The 20876-nt window shown below is 38.0% G+C and overlaps 1 protein-coding gene across 5 annotated transcripts in view; it reads right to left on the reverse strand.

The window, feature by feature from the left end:
- SHANK3 (SH3 and multiple ankyrin repeat domains 3) overlaps window positions 1–20876 on the reverse strand; it is a 7266504-nt gene that overhangs the window by 439259 nt on the left and 6806369 nt on the right. For 4 of the 5 annotated variants that reach the window (XM_044088608.1, XM_044088610.1, XM_044088611.1 and 1 more), the window contains one exon: window positions 3844–3867. The exons of the other annotated variant lie outside the window; for it this stretch is intronic. In XM_044088608.1, the coding sequence (XP_043944543.1) occupies window positions 3844–3867 (24 nt within the window). The remainder of the gene's footprint in view (window positions 1–3843; window positions 3868–20876) is intronic. 5 annotated transcript variants of the gene reach the window in all.

Here is a 20876-nt window from a genome sequence, read left to right on the forward strand (position 1 = left end):
TTTACTGCACTACCATCTTTACTGCTTTTGAACCTGAGTGCTATAATACTCCATGTGTGGTCTAAACTGTAACAACTGCTAGATATCATTTAAAAATAAAAAAAAATATTTTTCATTCTGTTTTTTTTTTAAACTAGAGAGCTGTAGCACGCTTAGTGTAGTTTAAACTGTAGTAAGTGCTTGCTACACTTGTAGCAAGTAGTTTGCTACGTTTATAAGAAAAAAAAACGATTTATTTTATACTAAATGTGATGAAGGAGGAGCACATGTAGGGCACAGAGATGTGAACTGAATGTTTCCTGTGCTTCAAGAGATCAGGGTACTTGATCACAGCCTTTCTTTTACTCTTCCACTGAAGAGCTGGGGAAGGGGGGAAGGGGAGTGTTCCTGCTTTGAATACCAATCTTTTGCAGAAGTTCTTTTTTTTTAAGAGCTAGTTTGTGGGAGCAGCAGATGGTGATTGTTGAGCCAGCTACACCTCTGTTCAGTACGGCTCATTATCATTTATGACTATCACAAACTGGGCTTTTATAACATGGGGGGTTGTGTACAGGCAGAGTAACACACCCAGAGGTGTGTTTTATGACAAGATCTGAACATATGTGACTTCAGCTTAGCCCAACATGTTGTCCTATGATAACACAAATTATTAGTAGGAACAAAGCATTGCATATAGCTACATGGCACTCTAGGATTATGTGTTAGTGTGCAGCAGCATTCTTCAAGAGACATGAAACACAACTTCATGCAGGAGTGATACTGTCTTTCCATAATAAGCCGTCTGCTGTTCCATATTATTTAAGTACATCATAATGAAATGCTTGAAGAAGAACAAAGCACGGATAGCCAGTTACAAATAAAGGACACCTTAACAACACTATAATTGCACAAAAATACTTCATTAGCAGTCAGCATTTTATAGGAAATAGCTTGGTTATCTAAACTGGAGTTCTCTGACTGCCTTCTTGCAGTACCTACTTTATCAGGCATGCTACAAGTAAGTTCAGAAAAAAACTGTGATATTATTTCATAAGGCAAAGCTAGAAAGTCAGCCCAGCATCTTAAGATATGGATTGACATCAATGTTACCCAAGCAGACCTCTGATATTAAAAAGGTAGCACAACCGTGTAAGAGTTTAAATTATCCTGATATCACTATCCACATTGTATTTACTTTTTACATCAAAGTGCAGCAAGTGATGATACTAGGCCATGAAAGAAAGCATAAGGTTACAAGAAGCAAAATGTAGTTTAATGCAACAAATATCTTTGGATGATATATAATTATTATTATCATCATTAATCACTATGTACAGTGCCCTCTGCATTTTGATGGTGCCACTAATCGCTTCCCTGATGCGCCACTGATTCACCATTTGTATGTTCAGTCACATCACATTTTAATCACTATTACATTATACCTACTGCACTGACTGAATCACAAATGATTCAAAAACTCATCTACAGCATCACCAACTCATTTGTTTTGAATCATCAGCATGGCTCTATTATACCAGCACTGAGATGAACATATTGTCACTGATTAGTTTATCACTGCTATACCCCAATTTCACCACTGCTGTGTTCATGTCATTGCTAATACGTCTTTACTTCTACCATCAGTTCAGCAGTTGCATCTGACTGCAGTACATCTCATTTAACCACAAAGAATGAAGTTCTCACCAGCACAACATACTGTGCACAAAATTTCATCACCGATCATATTCGCTGTATTTGTAAATACAGTGGTGTACCCCAGTTTGTCACTGATCAATAAGCCTTAACAGAATGGTTACATATTAAATGCACAGCATTACCTTTTCCACAGAATAAACATTAATGCAGGAACAGGTAGTCTTCAGCAATGCAGCCTTATGAGATTGCAGCATCAGTGTGTAAATAATATTTATAAAAGTGTTGTTCCAACTATGCTTAAAAAAAGTACTAACATGACTTTCACCTAAACTTATTGCAGTGCCTTCTCTGCTTCTTAGTACAGAATCTTTCTTTATTCTGCTCAAACCATTTCTATGTTTACAAATGAGTTATTACTGGAAAATATGCACATTAACTTTATCCCTCAGACAATTAAGTAATATAACGCATTTCAAAATATTTCAAATTTTACTGAACCTGAATATATGGATACATGTTAAGTAAAACACCAGCCAGAGACTTTTTCAGCAACTGAGTTACAGGCATTACAGGTGAAAATAATACTGCAATATGTGATAGAAAAAATGTGCAGATCTTAGTGTGATAAGCAGTGTTGCTAGAGAAATGGGGGCAGTAATATGCTAACAAAACACTCAAACCTTCTATGTCTATATGCATGTGCTTCGCTGTCTCTATGTCTGCCCATATGTGTGTGCGTCTCTGTCTGTTTATGTTTCATCTACTACATGTTTCACACATTTTTAAATATATCAACAGTTTCAGCTAAAGATCAGAAACTCTTTCTTAGTAGTTCACCGCTACAAAACATGCATAGATAGTTAAAACAAAGTCATCAACACTACTGTATGAGGACTCTTTTCAACTTAACTGCTAATCCCCATAGACCAGACAGCTTTAGAATGACATCATGATCACAGTAATGAATAAGTACGGAAAATGACTAAAGGTAGAAACTGAGCTTTAATGATTCATAGTACACTGCATTATGGGAGAGGGCTTTGCATATTACGTAAAATATCACGGAAAAACATATTACTCTAATCTGCACAGTACTGCTTCCAAAGTATATATTTTGCTGTTTCTGGGAACTGCATTCTATTCCAGAATATTCTATGCATGAACATTTTTATGATGCTTCACTACATATGCAACCATACAGTCATGAAACATGACTACCACTTTCCTATGAGGATACAACTGCTACCAGCAATTTGTTTTGAAAGTTGTGTTGTATTTCTAGAACATTATATATAATATATCTATCTTTATCTGTCTATCTATAGATAAATAGACAGTGACAGACACAGATAAAGCTAGAAATAGATATATGATTTTAATTTTGATTTCTTTAATACTCTTTGACTTGTTATATACAAACAACACTCACAGTTCTAGTTCATACAGAGGACTGCAGGAGTTGAAAGTCAGCAGATCATCTAGATGACTCACTATATGTCAGGTTCCAGTGAAACTTGAATGTGCAAAATCATGGTTGTTATTTTTTGCATTTATCTACCAGCCTTTCAGCTTCTCTGATAGAGGTGGTGGAGAAAAAGTATGTGGAAAAAGCATCTCTGACAAAGACATCCCTTACTAAACAACCACAGTATAGAAAGTTAACTTGAAACTAAAAGTAGGGAACTAGTAATAAAAAAACACGTCACACTCAAGACAGCTCCATCTTAATGCCAATGCTTGGAGAAATAGTGCTTGTATTGAAAACATATTCCTTAAAACCAGACCTTGAGTTTAGCTTCTTAAAATTTTTACCTTTTCATTTCAAGAAATTTTGGTAAAGCTGCTTTCACATATTTTGTTTTACAAAGAACTGATAAAGTGATAAGAAAATGATAGCTGTGTTAGGTAAACATTAACAAAATCACCATGCAACCTTTCTTGGAATGCTTGCCTGTACTACAAGAAAGATAACGTAATGAGAACACAAATCATGTAATGTAGTTACTCGATTTCATGTTATACACACGACACAGCAGGACTCTTTCTCACACCACAACATTGTAGTACAGTTGCTGTAGTGCAGTCATACAGTAATACAATAAAGTTAACTGAATATCACAACCAGAAAAAAATGTGTCAACAATCAAGGTGCAAATCCAACGAGGCAGTGGCTGGCAAAGGATCAGCCAATAGGAAAGCCACACTTACCTGCTCTCCGTCTCCGTGCAGATGCTTGGAATTAAGAAAAAAATATAAAAATAAACATTCCACGTCATACAGAAAAATGAAGCAAAATACACAACTGTCATCAAGACCAGCTTTGTCTTCCAGTAGACATTTGATGCACCCATTATGTTGGGATGAACTGATATGATATTGCTACGTTTTTTTTTTCTTAGAATGCTGGAGAGATGGCTGTGTTGTGGAGTGGTTGTCCAAGCAGTTCTTCATTTTAGGGTTTGGGGTAGTCCCATTTATGGCCACACCATCTAGATAGCACCAAGTGACAGTGCAGACCACTTTGCGGGTTGCTAATTCAAAAGACTGGGCAAAAGGAACAGCGTGATGAGGTTAACTACACTGCTAGCCTCACTGTTTCTCTCCAAAGGTTTGCACCAAATAAACTACCTGAAGGCACAATCAGATAATTGGCTGGACAAATGAAGTCCAGCCAGCCTACCTTCCCACACAGAGGGTCATATAGCAAAGACATTCTCCCAGTCTCAGCAATCCAAAACAGATGTTTTGTCTTGTAAATACTGAATGGATAGGAGGGTGAATTCCTACCAACAAAATGAGAGACAGGAAATCCATGGTAGGGCACTAACGGTTTGGGAAAATAACTGAAGTTCAGTTGTTGCCTTGTCTCTGTAGGCACAGTTTGGTGGGGAATCCATGGCATGAGAACAGGAGTGGCTAGACATGTGTAGTTCTAATTAATATTATGTATGGTGTATGCACAGTCTAATAACATGTCACATTCCAGATATGATGACTGGCAGTTTGTGGAGAAACACTATGAAAAAGCACAAGGTAATGTGGTAGTCCTCAGTACAATGGCCATGCTATATGTGGCATAACATTGTACAAGCAACATGAAGTATCATACTGTACTTGTGTGAGATGACAGCAGTGAGTGGTGTAATACAGTCTAAACAATACAAGATAACATGATAAGTCCTGGATGTAGTGACCTACAATGACCACAACATAAGTGTTTTGATGAGAATCAGCGTAGCTAACTCTTGTCTAACCATTTTCTGATCATTTAACAACTCTCCATTCAGCAAAGAGAAGACCATTTTATCTTTCACGGCTGCATAACTATGTAATGCTCTGGACATAAACCAAAATGTCATTCATTTAATTCTACCTACCAAAAAATGAAAACTTGCAAAGTATTTGTAATAAGAGAATCTGTGAACTGTGAGCTTATCTTTATGCAAAGCCAGAACTTTTAGGACAAATAGTTACATTATCTATCTGCTTGTCATACTTCTTTACCATTTAATTCTTTCTTGCAGTACTTACAGGTAAAACGTTAAAAAAGAAACTGGAAAACAGAGTTAAACAGTCTACTTACATTAAACTACTGTCTGACTTGACATCTTATTTCATTAATTTTGAGTCTGTGGTTCATTCAAAGGGGGACATGGAGTGATATTTACAAAGACAGAGAATAACGGGGAAATCCATATCTGTCCGGCAGGTGGCTCTGTACTCAGGTAAGCCAGCAAAATGTAAACAGCAATGATTGTGTCACTTTACTTGTAAAACTATGCATACAGCTTTCAAAAACCACTGGGAAAATGAATCAGGATGCAGCAGAAGTTAGGTGCAGTTATGGTCTGATATGGTTCCTGATTCAATTCCAGGTAAGCTGAATCTTCATTCAGCAGGGTAGAGTGCAGCAACTGAGGATGTTGTGCAGGTGTATAGCATTGTTGACATAACACTGAGAGGGTATCTGGGGAGTAATTTAATCTGCTTCTTGGGAAGATTTGTTAGAACACTGAATAAGACAGTGAGTGCAGGTTGGTATTCTGATCTTTTGAATTGCTGGGTGAGAGAAAAATGTTACAGTTTTCATCATATACTATTCAGTAAGAATAACAACAGCTGCACAGATGAGCTACAATCTTAAACAACTATGGTTCACTCCAGTATTGCCTCTCTAAAACACAAAGGGGACCATTTTACTAGACTGAGTTGTAGTGGGCTTGAAACAAATCTCTCCCCCAAACTATACTCCTGGTCATTTACCAAATCAAATCACAAACTCTGGTACTGGGGCTGTGGGAGACATAGGTGATTGTGCATTATCGAGGGTTGTAGTATGCTGTACATATTCAAATAACCATTTCTGCATGCAGACATGTTGAACTAGTACCCAAGAAGGCTGTCTGTGCATATCAGAGCAGGGAACACACCTTCACTGCAATGCAATATGTTTGAATTCAGAACATACATAAAACTTGGGGACAAAGGCTTTCACAGCTGCAGAACCCCAGGCTCTCAAACATGAATTTTAGAGGTATAGACACACAATATGGTGGTAATACATGCCTGTATATATATCTCTGAATGATATGCATGTAACAGGATTTGCTATTGCAAACACATCCCTATCCCTATTACATGGCTGTGGGTGAAGGAAAACAAAGGCACACGCACATTAACGCATATATTATCTGCATATCAAAGGGGGAGGGGTGTGGAATGAACAATACTGGACCACGATAACTAATTGTGAGGTAGAGGAGTGAAGGTGGGGTCTGTGTCATGCAAGGAAAGGATATGCAAATACCAGCTAATACCTATATACAGATCACAAAGTGTGCTTCTACAAGGTACTTCTTGAATTTCATCCTCATTCTTGTATGCCAACCCAGAGAATGTTATAGGGAGGGGGCTGATGGAGACACAATGCAAAGACTTAGGAAGGGCCTGCTTACTGGCAGAGGACATGATTGTGTAGACAGTTATTCAGCAGCCTTTGACATATACTGCACATTTTTTGATGGCAGTCTGTACAGAATGTTTTGCATGCCTAAGGTAACCTCAGTGGCGTAGCTGGGGGGGGGGGGGTTGGTGGATGAGAGGGGCAGTCCACCCTAGGCAGCACATTTTTTGGGGGGTGCAGCCCTTTTAAATAAACTTCAGTGTGCTGTACAGAACATATTGATCAATCATCAACCACCGCCTCGACTCCAAAGTGTTTCACAGGAAGAAATTTGACCATGAAGGAACACAGTGTATCCCAAAAGTGTGCTGCTATGATCACATCATGGACAAGCAAGAAATTAAACCTTGAGCCCAAATTGTTTACTTACCACCATACCACTCAACCTCAAAATACAAGAAATCTGGACAAAGTAAGTCTAAAAATAATGGGGGGGGGGACGACAAAGCACTCCTGCTCTTCTCTTATCTATATGCTGCTCTGCTGCCCCTTATCCTTAACCTTTATTCTTTTTTTACCTTCATTTCATTCCCATTCTTTGATTTCTTCTTGAAATATAATCCTTTCACCCCTTCCTACATGACTTTCCTACCTTTATTTTCTTTTTCTTAACTTTGTTGACTGCAAACTAGGCCAATGTCCTCCTTTCAAGGGTGACCAGAGGTGTTATTCATCCTGATTAGGGGAAATGCGGTCAGGGCACCAGAGAACTTCCTCTTCTGTTTTGGTAAGTGCCTTAGGATCTTTTACAGCCACCTGAGCTGCCACCAATGCAGGCAGAAGTGGTCACTGTTTAATGTGTCATCCTACTAATCGTCTGTATTTGCCACAACTTACACTTCTCATGCTGCCTAATCCTGTGCCTGTACATCTACTTGATTGTTCTTCTTCTCTCGCTTTCTTCTGTTCTTCATCTCTGTTGCATCTCACTATGCGTCATCTCCACCCATTTCTATGTCCTCACTATGTACTTCACTCCACTTTGTGCCTGATCATTGCAGTGTTCTTACTGTTCCTGATTTCCAGAATATTTCAGAATGTCTGAATTAGTGCTGTGCAATGAGTCCTTTAGGGAGAGCCCAGTGGTACACATGACCTTTCCCTTCATCCACAAATTTTCCATTTTGCCCTAACTTGATCTTTCAAAGGTCTACCCATACATAACAGCAAACCTTCTGAGAATAAATGTAGCATATAATTCGCCTGGCTAAGGCATTTATAGAAACAGAGGATTTTGGTTTGTAACCAAGTTGTTTTATTTTTCATGAAATGGATTCAAGAAATTTGCCTTCAGTATCTGGCATATTTTATGGAAAACAAAGAATTATGACTGGATCTCTGTTCATAGCCAACATATTATGTATTTGAGAAAAAGTGAATCTGAAGAGGTGAATATCTTCAATGAAAATACATTTCAAAAGACTACCGGCAAAGACCCAGTTCTAATTATTGGTATAATACATGAGAAGTTTTAGCTGCTTCAATATACTACCAGTTAAAAAGAAACCAAGCAGCAACACAGAGCGTGGTTCTCAACCTGTTATCATGAAAATAAAGTAAAAGGGCCCCATGTCAGGGACACTGTCAGACTATTAGTGCTAGTCACTCAAAAGGTTGAGGAAATAAAATCATTTATATCAGAGTGTCTTTCCTGAAGATGTAATAGATGCAATGTCTGTCAGTATTTAAAGAAGAATTTCCTTTCTGTTTTCTAAAAAAAATTGCACATTTTAAGGCAGATATGGCAAAATACTGAATCAAAAATCAGGATCAGCTTAGAGGTGTGCAAAATACATAACAGCTTTTAAAGCTGTTTTTAATTAGAAGTGTGCATCATTCCTGGCTGCCACTTGTGGTGTGCTACAGCTAATAAAGCTGTTGGTCAGATTCTGATGCAGTTCACTAGTGACTGCCATCTGCATTGCATCACAAGGTCGCTTACAACAGTGAGGTTCATAGTTAAGAACTTTTCTGTAACAGACATTGCATCACAATGGTCACTTACTTATAACAGTGAGGTCCATAGTTAAGAACTATATAACTATTTCAGGCCATAACGTATGCTCCTTACCCCTTTTGTTGCTGACTCTCATGGAAAATGGATGCCTCACATCTATCTTTGTCAGTGTTTCTTTACTGAAATGGCGTGGAAATGATACTTTTTCACCAAAAAGACTATACACCAAGATATATCTATATGAGTAGTAGATGAATTTTAAGCAACATATATAGTACAGCTTTACAGAATTATGTGATTTATACCCTGCAGGATAAGGCTTATTAAGCAGTGATGAAGCTGCTTGATTCCTGTGGAATTACACCCTTAACGTCAAGAGCAAACTTGTCAAGTGTCCAATTCTTCAAGTTTTCCCCATTAGAGGTGGCAAGTCTCTGGAATGATCCTACATCTTTCAGATAACTATGTATTTCAGGTTATTCTGAAAGTTAAAATATGAACTTGATAAGTGGACATAGAGCACTAATCACGAAAGGCCAATTTCAGTCTCAGCCCAGAGGGAAGTAAGGAAGGAAAGCAAAGAAACCAAAGCATGTATATACATTACAATGGTAATGATGAGTAGGTTCATAGGACATTACTAGGCTAACGGCTCAAGAGCCCTTACAAGCCTAGCCAGGTTTACCCATAATTCTTTGTAGTGCATGGAACCTTATCTGTAGCATGTACTAGCAGTCACACAAAAAGAAAGTGTAAAAACATGAAGTGACATCAGAAGAATGCCCAACAGTTATTTGTTTTCTCAAATATGAACTGAGATCGCAACATTCTTTGCACTATATGGAGATTATGATCAGTTCTCTGATCACAACTGGCTTACAATGTATTCATAACATGGATATCAAAAAATTCACTGAAAGACTGAAGTTAGAGAGGTGAATCTTGCCATCCATGTCAAGAAAACATACTAGAGGGCTATAATCAGGCATCCAGTAATTATTATTTGTAGTATATGGTGCTTCATCTACTCTATTTACTACTGTTAAAGAGAAAAAAAAGGAAAGAGAAAGGGTAGGAGTGCAAAGTGTTTTACTGGTGCTCGAGAACCCAGAAAAGCACTTGGTACTATTAAACAGACAGCGGTAGGTAGAAACAAAATACTCCTTGATAGGAGTAAGTGCTTAGTTCTGCCACACGGTTTTGTTTATGAGTATGACAGAGAGAACCTCTAACAGCTTTTAAAAGATGTTCTACCTTCTGCTCCTTTTCATTGTTGGTATTGTCTGCTCTTAGTCCCTACCTCAAGACACAGATGTCCTTAACAACGTTTTGTTAAGCACCACTAAATCAGGCTCTGCACTGGGGAAGAGCTTAACAAGTTTATCTTTTTCCTGACTTTGGAATGTAGTCAAGATGCTCCATGCACTAATAGTGCTGTTTATATACTACTATACATCCTTTTTATCGACAGCACTGACACTTCTTCATGCACGGCCATACAAAACCATGTTAGAAAATGACACATTAAGTAACAGCAAATTGGCAACAGAATTTTGCCTTTTGCTGTCAGAAAAGGTTGAAATAAGTGCAGAAGGCGGACAGAGTGTTCTGAATGATGGTATTACTAAGAAGGAAATTGAGCAGTGATGGGCCTCTAATGGAGAAGGCCTTGGCAGAGAGGAATAGGGAAATGTGTGGAACTACAGGAGAGACAGACACAGAATCACTTAATCTCAGCACTTTTGAACACTTCAGTCAGCTCGCCCAAAATGATGCAGCAATCTGAATGTATTATCTTAAAATAGTAATTTACAAAGGAAGAGGGTTGTTTTGAGTGACACTGCTAGGCCCCAATTATTAGAGATTTTCTACGCCTGTGTTGCATTTAGTGAGGCCCTGTTATAAATGTATGAGTTTTGTTCTACAAGACCTGTGGATGTTGTTGGTTATGGCACTGATAATTGTGGTGGTGGTGGTGGTCGAGGGGCATATGTAGGGAACAGGACACCTTTTACAATAGTACACTTTGCCTGATTTGTCAGCAGATTACTCACATGCCTGCAAAACGTCAGAACCCTTATTCCCCTACTTGTGTATGTGTATGTATGTTAGGAATGTGTCCAACCAAACACCAGTGTACTTGCAGATCTAGAATTCTCCACTGGACTGCTAACAGTACTCCATCTCCCTTGTATACAGTTGGGTGAAATGAAGAGGCACTTGCTATAACCTTAAGCTGTTACGGGTATGACTGGCACAGCAGAATAGTTGCTGATCCAGTTGTTTCATCAGCAGCGGTTGATAGCATGGCTGCTTAAATGACGTTGCTTATTTACTTTTAGTGTGTGTGTGTGTGTGTGTGTGTGTGTGTGTGTGTGTGTGTGTGTGTGTGTGTGTGTGTGTGTGTGTGGTGACTTCTGTTTGCTACAGTTGGGCGTCAACTCACGGTTGGGGGCATTACCCTGAGGACTGCCTGGGACACCAATTAACCTAACTATAACTCCTGTACATATTAAGATATGTGTAAGTACCAAAAGCTTTAGTTTGGTTTTGACAAGCTATACCTTAAGAGCTAGCTGTTCAAAGGATATACAGAGCATAGCCAAACAACTTTCAGAGTGTTAGCAATTTAAGGTGGGGAAGCTTCAGATTTTTTTATAACTATGTCACTGATGTAAAGAAGTATGTAACAAATGACATAGTGCAGTAAATTATATTATAAAAAACAAAGTTCCACTCACTGAGCCATGTTGGACTTCAGATTTTGTTAAATGAAATTAAGAACTGGCCCCTTTCGGGAGTAACCCTAAAATATCTGTAATGGAGATAGTCAACAAATCACTTCAGGGTAGAGGGATTTGGGCCATAAGTTGACAACTAATTTTCCAGAACAGCATGTTCTAATTATACGAATGCCTTTGGCAGATATATGGAGAGTCTTCTACAATTTGATGGTCAGATATTCAATAGTGTAATATAAGTTATCTTATGGAAAAAAATACAAGGTAGCTAAGGCTTGGAACTCCTTACTTGCATCCATCAGGTCAATACCTACCCACCCTATTCGAAACCACTCTGAAAGACTTCCTAGCTAAAATCTGTCTCTGTTCTTGCTCAAAACCAGAATAAACTATATCCCTAAATGTGAACAAGTACCTTTTTATTCCTTATGCCTCTTTACTTTCCTTTTTTTACTTTCTTCCTTACTATTGTCCAAGTCTCTTCCCTGACTTTCTCTCTACACCATAAGTCTGTTTTTCCCTTACTTCATATTGCAATTCCTATTTGTATTAGACTAACTGACCTTTAATTTCTGTACAAACTGTCTATTTCTCTAAATATTAAGTGATTGTCATATATCTTGTATTGATTTTTAACCAATTTTTTTATTGTCTAATTTGTTATAATTATATAAACTGCAGATGTTTTTGCTTTGTTTTTGAAGATTATGAAATTATTGCTCTTAAAATGTTTTGTAATAGTTTGGAGCTTTTCTCCCTAGGCCACCAAAATGGGCTTCTACCCAATCGGACTTTCATGGTAATCAAATGTCAATAAATAAATAAATAAATAAAATATATACCTTTTATAAGAGGGTGTTATCTTAGTTTTATGTGCTGGCCACCTATTTCAGTCAAATTATCTACTGGTTTAAGTGTGAAAACCTTGATTGTTCAGATTTCTATGATAGCCTAATTCATCAAAAGGAGTTGCTGCTAAGTGAGTTATTGCCTTAACCTCAGGGTGTAGAGGTCAAAGTAATTAAGGGAAGGGTACAACCTCCTAAATGGGAATGGTGGTGTTGGTGGTGGGGTATTTGCCATAACAAAAAAAAAGACATTTTGTAATTCAATGAGTGGACTAATAATCACTATGCTTAAATGAAAGTCCTTTCATTTAATTGCCTGCCATCTAGCAGGCAGGGAGCTGTTTCCCCAGCTTGCCAGGAAGTTTGCACTCATGATTTAACACTGAACACTGGATTGCTTAAACATAGTCCTGTGAATGTAGAGTGTACTGGGTATGAGTGGATAGTTAAAAAAAAAAAAAAACTGAGGTGTAAGGTGGCCCAAAAGAGTGTTGTAAAGTAAACTAATAAAATAAATCAATAAGACCTCTGGTACAGTTTGATATCACATACCAGCAGGTTTGGAAAACAATAAGATATGGTAGAGTGACTTTGTATACAGTCAGATTTCACTGGCATTTATTACAGCATCTACATGTCAAGGAGATGATGATATGCTACACACTACTTGCAGAGTGACTATGTGCTATCTTTCATGCCACTGTGTTGTGCATTTGTGCGCTCATTTTTGACTGCCCACTGCCCAGTATTTTTTAGCAACTTTGTGTATGCCAATGGGTTTGTATATGTACTTTTTCTTGTATTTTACATTAGTACATTTCATGAACTGTATGGATGGCTCCCTGAGTCTAGTGTAATTCTAGGACCCACAATAATGAGTTCTAGCTTAACAAAAAAGAAACCGCGAAACGAGAGCAGAACTTCAAATATTGATAACAGCTGTTAACCTTTAAAGCTGTTTTTCTGCAAGGAAGCAAGACCGACTACATCCCCATACTTCTACCACTTGTATACTTACTCCAAAATTGCCATACCTTAGAGACACACAATCTCAGGTTTAGTATATGCTAAGTCCGGTTTTTCCATAGTTTGTCTCTATGTTCGAGGACTTCCACCTCCAAGTCATGGAATTCAAAATGGATACCATATAGACTGCATATAGCCACCTTGTTTACCTTTATGTATGTTTTTACCATTTTCCTATTAATGATACTGCTAATTATTTGCATTACTGTTATTCTTCATAGGCAAGTGCCATGGGATATCTAAAATCCACCTGAGTCTCTATAAACGCAAGCAGATGGGACTGCAGTTTAACATCTCATTCAAAGAAAAGCACATTAGTAGTGCAGCACCCCTACATACTGCACTGAAGTGTCAGTTCTAGAATATCATTTTATGTGCCTGGGTGGGGCTAGAACCCATTTTCCTGGCATCAACAGTGAGTATTCAACTTGCTGAGCTACTGATTTATATCTTCACTAAATGAAGAGCAGTGGACATAGAAAATATACTTATGCATGTGGGATTTCTAACATGTATTTTATGAATGGCTTGGTAAAAAAACTTTTCTTTTTCATTATTTAAATATTATTATTGTTTTGCGCAGTTTGGTATCTGTATATCATTCCACATAGTGAATGTACCAGTTCACCATTTCCAGCCTTCATTTCTGTCCTGGCACATAAAGCACCAGAAACACCATGCTCGTATTATAATCTGCTAACACGAGTTCAATAGGTTTCAGTACTCATGGGGTAATTCTACTGTACCACTACCCTGCGCCACATACTTCCTTCTGTAGTCTCACATAGTTCATACATATGAGCAAATTGAGCCTCTCATTCTACATCAGCAGGTCATGGCCCACCTATTCTAACCTCACACACTCAGAATCAGAAGGCTGGTACATAGACTTCTGACAAGAAACAACAGAAATCCCCAGTAATCCAGTCACTGTTACCAAAGTAGCTACTGTACATAGTACAGCCCTGATAAATACACTCACTACTCCCACCTTTGCTATTCCAGAAAGCACAGCAGCAGATTCATTTGGTTCTCATCTGTGATTCTGTTCCTCTTCTTCCCTGGAATATTTCACACATATAGCATCCCTTGTATGATGAAATGTTTCTTTATGCCACATTGTAGACTGTCCTGTCCTGTCCATATCCCTACAAGGTTTTCTCAATTCTGTAAATGATCTTTCCCAAAAGAGCACTCTCTCTTTTATCCTGTTTATAAGTTTAGCTGCAGGGTTTGATCATGAGTCTCTTCTTTCATAGATATCCCAACCTGATAATGGCCTTCAGAGTGACTTTTAATATAGGTCCTGCATTATATACTGCCTGCACATGAGCTGTCTTGACTCTATGTCTTTAGAGAGATTGAACTAGCAGCAGAGAACACTGCAAATCAAAAGATGTCTCCTTAATAGTCTGCCCAGGGGACTAGGTAACTGCCTCCTTTCTTTTACCAAAAGATGTCTCCTTAATAATCTGCCCAGGGGACTAGGTAACTGCCTCCTTTCTTTTACCGAAAGATGTCTCCTTAATAATCTGCCCAGGGGACTAGGTAACTGCCTCCTTTCTTTTACCAAAAGATGTCTCCTTAATAATCTGCCCAGGGGACTAGGTAACTGCCTCCTTTCTTTTACCAAAAGATGTCTCCTTAATAATCTGCCCAGGGGACTAGGTAACTGCCTCCTTTCTTTTACCGAAAGATGTCTCCTTAATAATCTGCCCAGGGGACTAGGTAATTGCCTCCTTTCTTTTACCGAAAGATGTCTCCTTAATAATCTGCCCAGGGGACTAGGTAACTGCCTCCTTTCTTTTACCAAAAGATGTCTCCTTAATAATCTGCCCAGGGGACTAGGTAACTGCCTCCTTTCTTTTACAGAAAGATGTCTCCTTAATAATCTGCCCAGGGGACTAGGTAACTGCCTCCTTTCTTTTACCAAAAGATGTCTCCGTAATAATCTGCCCATGGGACTAGGTAACTGCCTCCTTTCTTTTACCGAAAGATGTCTCCTTAATAATCTGCCCAGGGGACTAGGTAACTGCCTCCTTTCTTTTACCAAAAGATGTCTCCTTAATAATCTGCCCAGGGGACTAGGTAACTGCCTCCTTTCTTTTACCGAAAGATGTCTCCTTAATAATCTGCCCAGGGGACTAGGTAACTGCCTCCTTTCTTTTACCGAAAGATGTCTCCTTAATAATCTGCCCAGGGGACTAGGTAACTGCCTCCTTTCTTTTACCAAAAGATGTCTCCTTAATAATCTGCCCAGGGGACTAGGTAACTGCCTCCTTTCTTTTACCGAAAGATGTCTCCTTAATAATCTGCCCAGGGGACTAGGTAACTGCCTCCTTTCTTTTACCAAAAGATGTCTCCGTAATAATCTGCCCAGGGGACTAGGTAACTGCCTCCTTTCTTTTACCAAAATATGTCTCCTTAATAATCTGCCCAGGGGACTAGGTAACTGCCTCCTTTCTTTTACCGAAATATGTCTCCTTAATAATCTGCCCAGGGGACTAGGTAACTGCCTCCTTTCTTTTACCGAAAGATGTCTCCTTAATAATCTGCCCAGGGGACTAGGTAACTGCCTCCTTTCTTTTACCAAAAGATGTCTCCTTAATAATCTGCCCAGGGGACTAGGTAACTGCCTCCTTTCTTTTACCGAAAGATGTCTCCTTAATAATCTGCCCAGGGGACTAGGTAACTGCTTCCTTTCTTTTACCGAAAGATGCCTCCTTAATAATCTGCCCAGGGGACTTAGTAACTGCCTCTTTCTTGGTAACTGCCTCTTTCTTTTACTAATAATACCATTCCCTTGCGTCTACTCTTGGCATAGCCATCCCTTACTACACCTGCATATATTAATTACCTGGCACTCACTATCCTTTAGTTCGTGCTGTCTTTCTCCTCTCCCTCTGTGTCCTTAAAATCTAGGAAAAAGTGTTTCATTATCAAACTACCTTATATTCTCAGTACTTTGAAGGTTCCATATTCAGATATAGACTACTGATGACTTCTATAGTTATCATCATCTTCTTCTTCTGCCCTAACACAGTGATTATGTAGGGAAAAGGATTTCCACTGTAACTTCATGGAAATAAGTCCTCCTTGGTTAGCCAGATCTCCAGGTTCCAGGCTAATCACTTCCTCTTTCAGTAACCTTACATAGTGAAAATTCCTGACCTACTCTAATCATGTTGCAGTCTCATGAATACCCTGTCATAGTGTCTGTACTTTACTATTTAACGTCCAGTGCTACAGTCCAAGAATTGCTGCTGCTTTGTCCTATCATTTGAGATAGCATCTTTCTCCAAATAAGAGTATTGCTATTCCACCCAGGTCTATATCACATTATCAAAATTCCAAAATGTCGAACACCATAAGCTCGACCTTGGAATCCCGAAATGTGATATACTCGAACGCTCAGAACAGCAAATTTTTTCCAAGGGAAAAAATTTGCTGTTCCGAGAATGCACACACCAAAAATATGTAATCTACACATACACACTTCACAGAACCCTACACTAAACCATACATACACTACTAGCTATCCGCTTACGTTAACCCAACCCTAACCCTAAGGTCCCTAACTAACACACACTCACCTTACCTGCTCCCTAACCCTAAGGTCCCTAACTAACGCACACTCACCTTACCCACTACCTAACCCTAAGGTCCCTAACTATCGCACACTCCCCTTACCCACTCCCTAACCCTAAGGTCCCTAACTATCGCACACTCACCTTAACCGCTCCCTATCCCTAAGGTCCCTAACTATCACACACTCACCTTACCTCGGTCCGTTCGCACACTTACCTTAACCTGGTCTGTCACCTTCGCACCCCAGTCGAGGAAATAGCGAAGCCGCAGAAACGGCCCACTGAATGCTTTCCCTAGGAAAATATTCGGTGTTCTGCAGCTTCGCTATTTCAAGCGTTCACTGAATTGGCGTCGATATTATAACATTCGAAGTTTTAAGACTTCAATGTTATAATATAGACCCATTCCACCCGTGGGTCCTTACTTTCCTTTACACTAAAATTAAGTCCTGAAGTGCCCATAAATCTTAATATTATGCAAACATTAAGGTCTCAGTATCAGTGTTTGTTCATAAATTCCTGCTATCAGGATCCACATAGTACTGCACTTTTTATCACTTTGACAGAAATATAACCTAATTGCCTCAAGCCTTTATCTTATCTTCCTCTCTAAATAACCATTGAATCTCCTTTTCTTTCTTCAGGAACTTTCTATAATATCAACATAATTGGATCTTGTGTGCCTATAAGGGAGATATACATGTTAAAATTACAAAGGTGTAACATAAAATGCAGCAGTAAGGCAAATCCTTATTCAGTTCTTATGAAGTCAGTTTTAGTTAGTATGTATCTGTTCAACCCTCTGTCGCTCAGAATTCTAATGTCCCATGTATATCTATAACTACATATGTGTGTGTGTGTGTGTGTATGTGTGAATGTGTGTGTGTCTATATGTGAATGTGTGTGTGTGTGTATGTGTGAATGTGTGTGTGTGTGTGTGTGTGTGTGTGTGTGTGTGTGTGTGTGTGTGTGTGTGTGTGTGTGTGTGTGTGTATGTGTGTGTGTGTGTGTGTGTGTGTGTGTGTGTGTGTGTGTGTGTGTGTGTGTGTGTGTGTGTGTGTGTGTGTGTGTGTGTGTGTGTGTGTGTGTGTGTGTGTGTGTGTGTGTGTATGTCTGTGTGTGTGTGTGTGTGTGTGTGTGTGTGTGTGTGTGTGTGTGTGTGTGTGTGTGTGTGTGTGTGTGTGTGTGTGTGTGTGTGTGTGTGTGTGTGTGTGTGTATGAGTGTCTCATTAATCACCAAACACTCATAAAAGCAAAGAAAGGAAGAATGATAATTTCAGACAAAAACTAGAATGATCAAAAGTAATGAAAAATAAAACTATTTTTTTTTTAATGGAAGCTGCCCCCATACTCGCTGCTGTTTATAGATACCGACTTAGAGATTACACAACAATGGTATGGGTAAATTCCCTGACCCCACTGCACCACAATCTTACACAAAAAGGCTGCCGACTAAAACTCCATTGAAAAGAATGTTCATTCATATGGGCATCTTCATGTTACAAATGAACATTTTAGCATACCTTTACTCAATGGATAGAAAATAGGAAATTAACCCCCAGGATTCCCTCCATCCCCATATTACTAATGGACAGAGGCAGCTCCTAAATACTTTATCCTAATTCATGGCTCCACCCCAGGTATATGTTTTGACATACTAATTTTCAGCAGAGTAGTATATAAATATAGATCATGGAATGGGTAATGTGAATCTAAACTCCAAAGGAACAAGTTAATTTTAAACACCAAATGGGATAATTGTCTAGTCTTAAATGGCCCTAAAGAGCAGTTAGCCTAATACTAACCTATGAACCTGTAGTTTAATGGAGAGTTAAGAAACAAAACAAATCCTTGCAGTAGATAAACAATAAGTGCACTAATAACCAAAAATAAAACACTGTAAAGTAAATGGTGCTGCAACCAGAAACAAACTGATAACAAACTGATAAGTATTTTTGAGCACTTTCATCCTGAACAAAGTAAATACTTTAAATGAAATAAAATGGAGGCCATCTTAAATACTAAAAAAAAAAAAATAAAATGATCAAGGAAACTTATCTGACAACTTCTTAAAAACTCCTTATAACAGTAGAAAAGGATACAAAATACAGTGATGCATTTTAATACACCACTGATAGTAATAGGTAAAACTCCAGAGTTTAACCTGAGTTGTCAAAGTTCTTTATAATTTAAGGTGGTCTTCCCCCAGCTGCCGCCCTTGTACTTGAATAAAACATATCCAAAACAGTAACTAGAAATGTTCTAAAATTATTAGATGTCTAGGCATGTTTGTTTAATGTATTTTTGGAATCAGTTTTACAAGTGTTATATAGATGTTTGCACATCCTTTCCTTCAAACTTCTTTAAGTAGTTCACATATAAAATTCATCGCAGGAGACACAGCAAGCTACACAGTTGGATTACCACATTTTATCCAAGGTTTGGCTAGTGTCAATGGCATGCCCTTATTCTCCACATTGAAATGTATTAAAACTTGTATTGTGCAAGGTTGTAATTACTTATTCATGTTTTTTAGCAACTGCTAGAACAAACATTTTATACACACACACACACACACACACACACACACACACACACACACACACACACACACACACACACACACACACACACACACACATACACATACACTTACAAGGGTTTTTTCCACTGTTGTTTTTGTTCTACTGTTGTAATGTTGTGTTGTATTTTTAAGTAGTTTTCAATTGACTTTCTTTGATCATGTGATGTTTTTCTTTTCCTTATTTCTTTGTTTTTGTATTTTGTCATTTCATTCTGATGAAGTCCTCACTTTGTTTGTGATGAAAGTTTTCAATTAAATACTTATTAGCTTGCTTTTGGTTGCAGATCTGTTTAATTTACAGAGTTTTATTTTTGTTTAGTGGAGGGTTTATAGGATACAGTTATTTGTCAAGTTGGTTTGTGTGGATGCGATTTCATTACAGTTACAATGTTTTGGAAAAGAAAGAAGCCTGGATGATAATGAAATGTAGTGCTTTGAGACCTAGTGGTCTAAATAATCGCCTCATTTGTAAAACATTATTTTACTAATGCGTGAATTTTATTGGTTCTTTTTAAACTGTTTTAAATTGTTTTTAATCTTTTTTATATATATGGTACAATTTTTATTGTGGCTGTTTAGACCCTAATAGTTCTATGACTGAGGTGTTAGCTTAACGTACCATTTTACTAAGCAATGACTTTTAATTTTCCATGACAACAGTGTGCTTTGTGGAAAATGATTATTTACTGTACACCAGGCAGAAGAGAAACAAGTTTATCTCAGCAATCAGATAATGTTGAGAGACAGGTGTGAAATTCAAGTTGCAGTATCCAACTATCTTCAAAATACTTTTCTTCTTGAAGAATAAAAAATATTTTTGAATGCAGAACATGGAGGAAATAAAAAACTTTAACTATCTATGAGCCAACAAGCTAAAAAGAACTCTGCTTCTAAACCTTTTGGCAATTTCAAAGCCCATAGAGAATACTTCAACAATGAACTTTTACCACTGTTTGAAAGACAGATGCTTGAGTCACAAAAAAAAGCACAGAAGCTGACAAGAAAAATGAGAAGTACCTTGGACTTGAATCAGACTAGTGCTGGGAGATGGTCATAATCAGGAAGAAGACCAGCAACAATGTAGAATTGGTGAATAAATGGGAGACTATAAAATATCAGTCCCATTAGCTATATGGGTGAGCGTGAAATATGGCTTTACAAGAAGACGTGTGAAAAACACTGGAATTTTATTGACTGCATTAAATTGCTGGGAAACTGTAAAGCATAAACCCTATTTTATTGTCATTAGTGTTTATAAGGACAATGAAGGGACTGAAGAGGTGACTGTACCTAAACAGTTTTCATTTTTATTACTATTTGTATGAAAATTTCATTATGTAAGTTACATGTTCTATTATAAAACAGTTTTTTATAGTGTGCCTGAGTTAGTGTAAATGTGAAGTGGGGGAGTCTTATCAGTGACTGCTGTATATGTTAAAATATTAAAGTAATAAAGCACCTTTTATTATTAGTAAATATACCCAAGCTTTACTCTGTAATAAAGTAAAATATGCTGAAAAGAACTAAGTTAAAAT

The sequence above is a fragment of the Protopterus annectens genome, chromosome 11.part0 (genome assembly GCF_019279795.1).
Source record: "Protopterus annectens isolate FY-2018-M chromosome 11.part0, PAN1.0, whole genome shotgun sequence".
Taxonomy (NCBI): Eukaryota; Metazoa; Chordata; order Ceratodontiformes; family Protopteridae; genus Protopterus; species Protopterus annectens.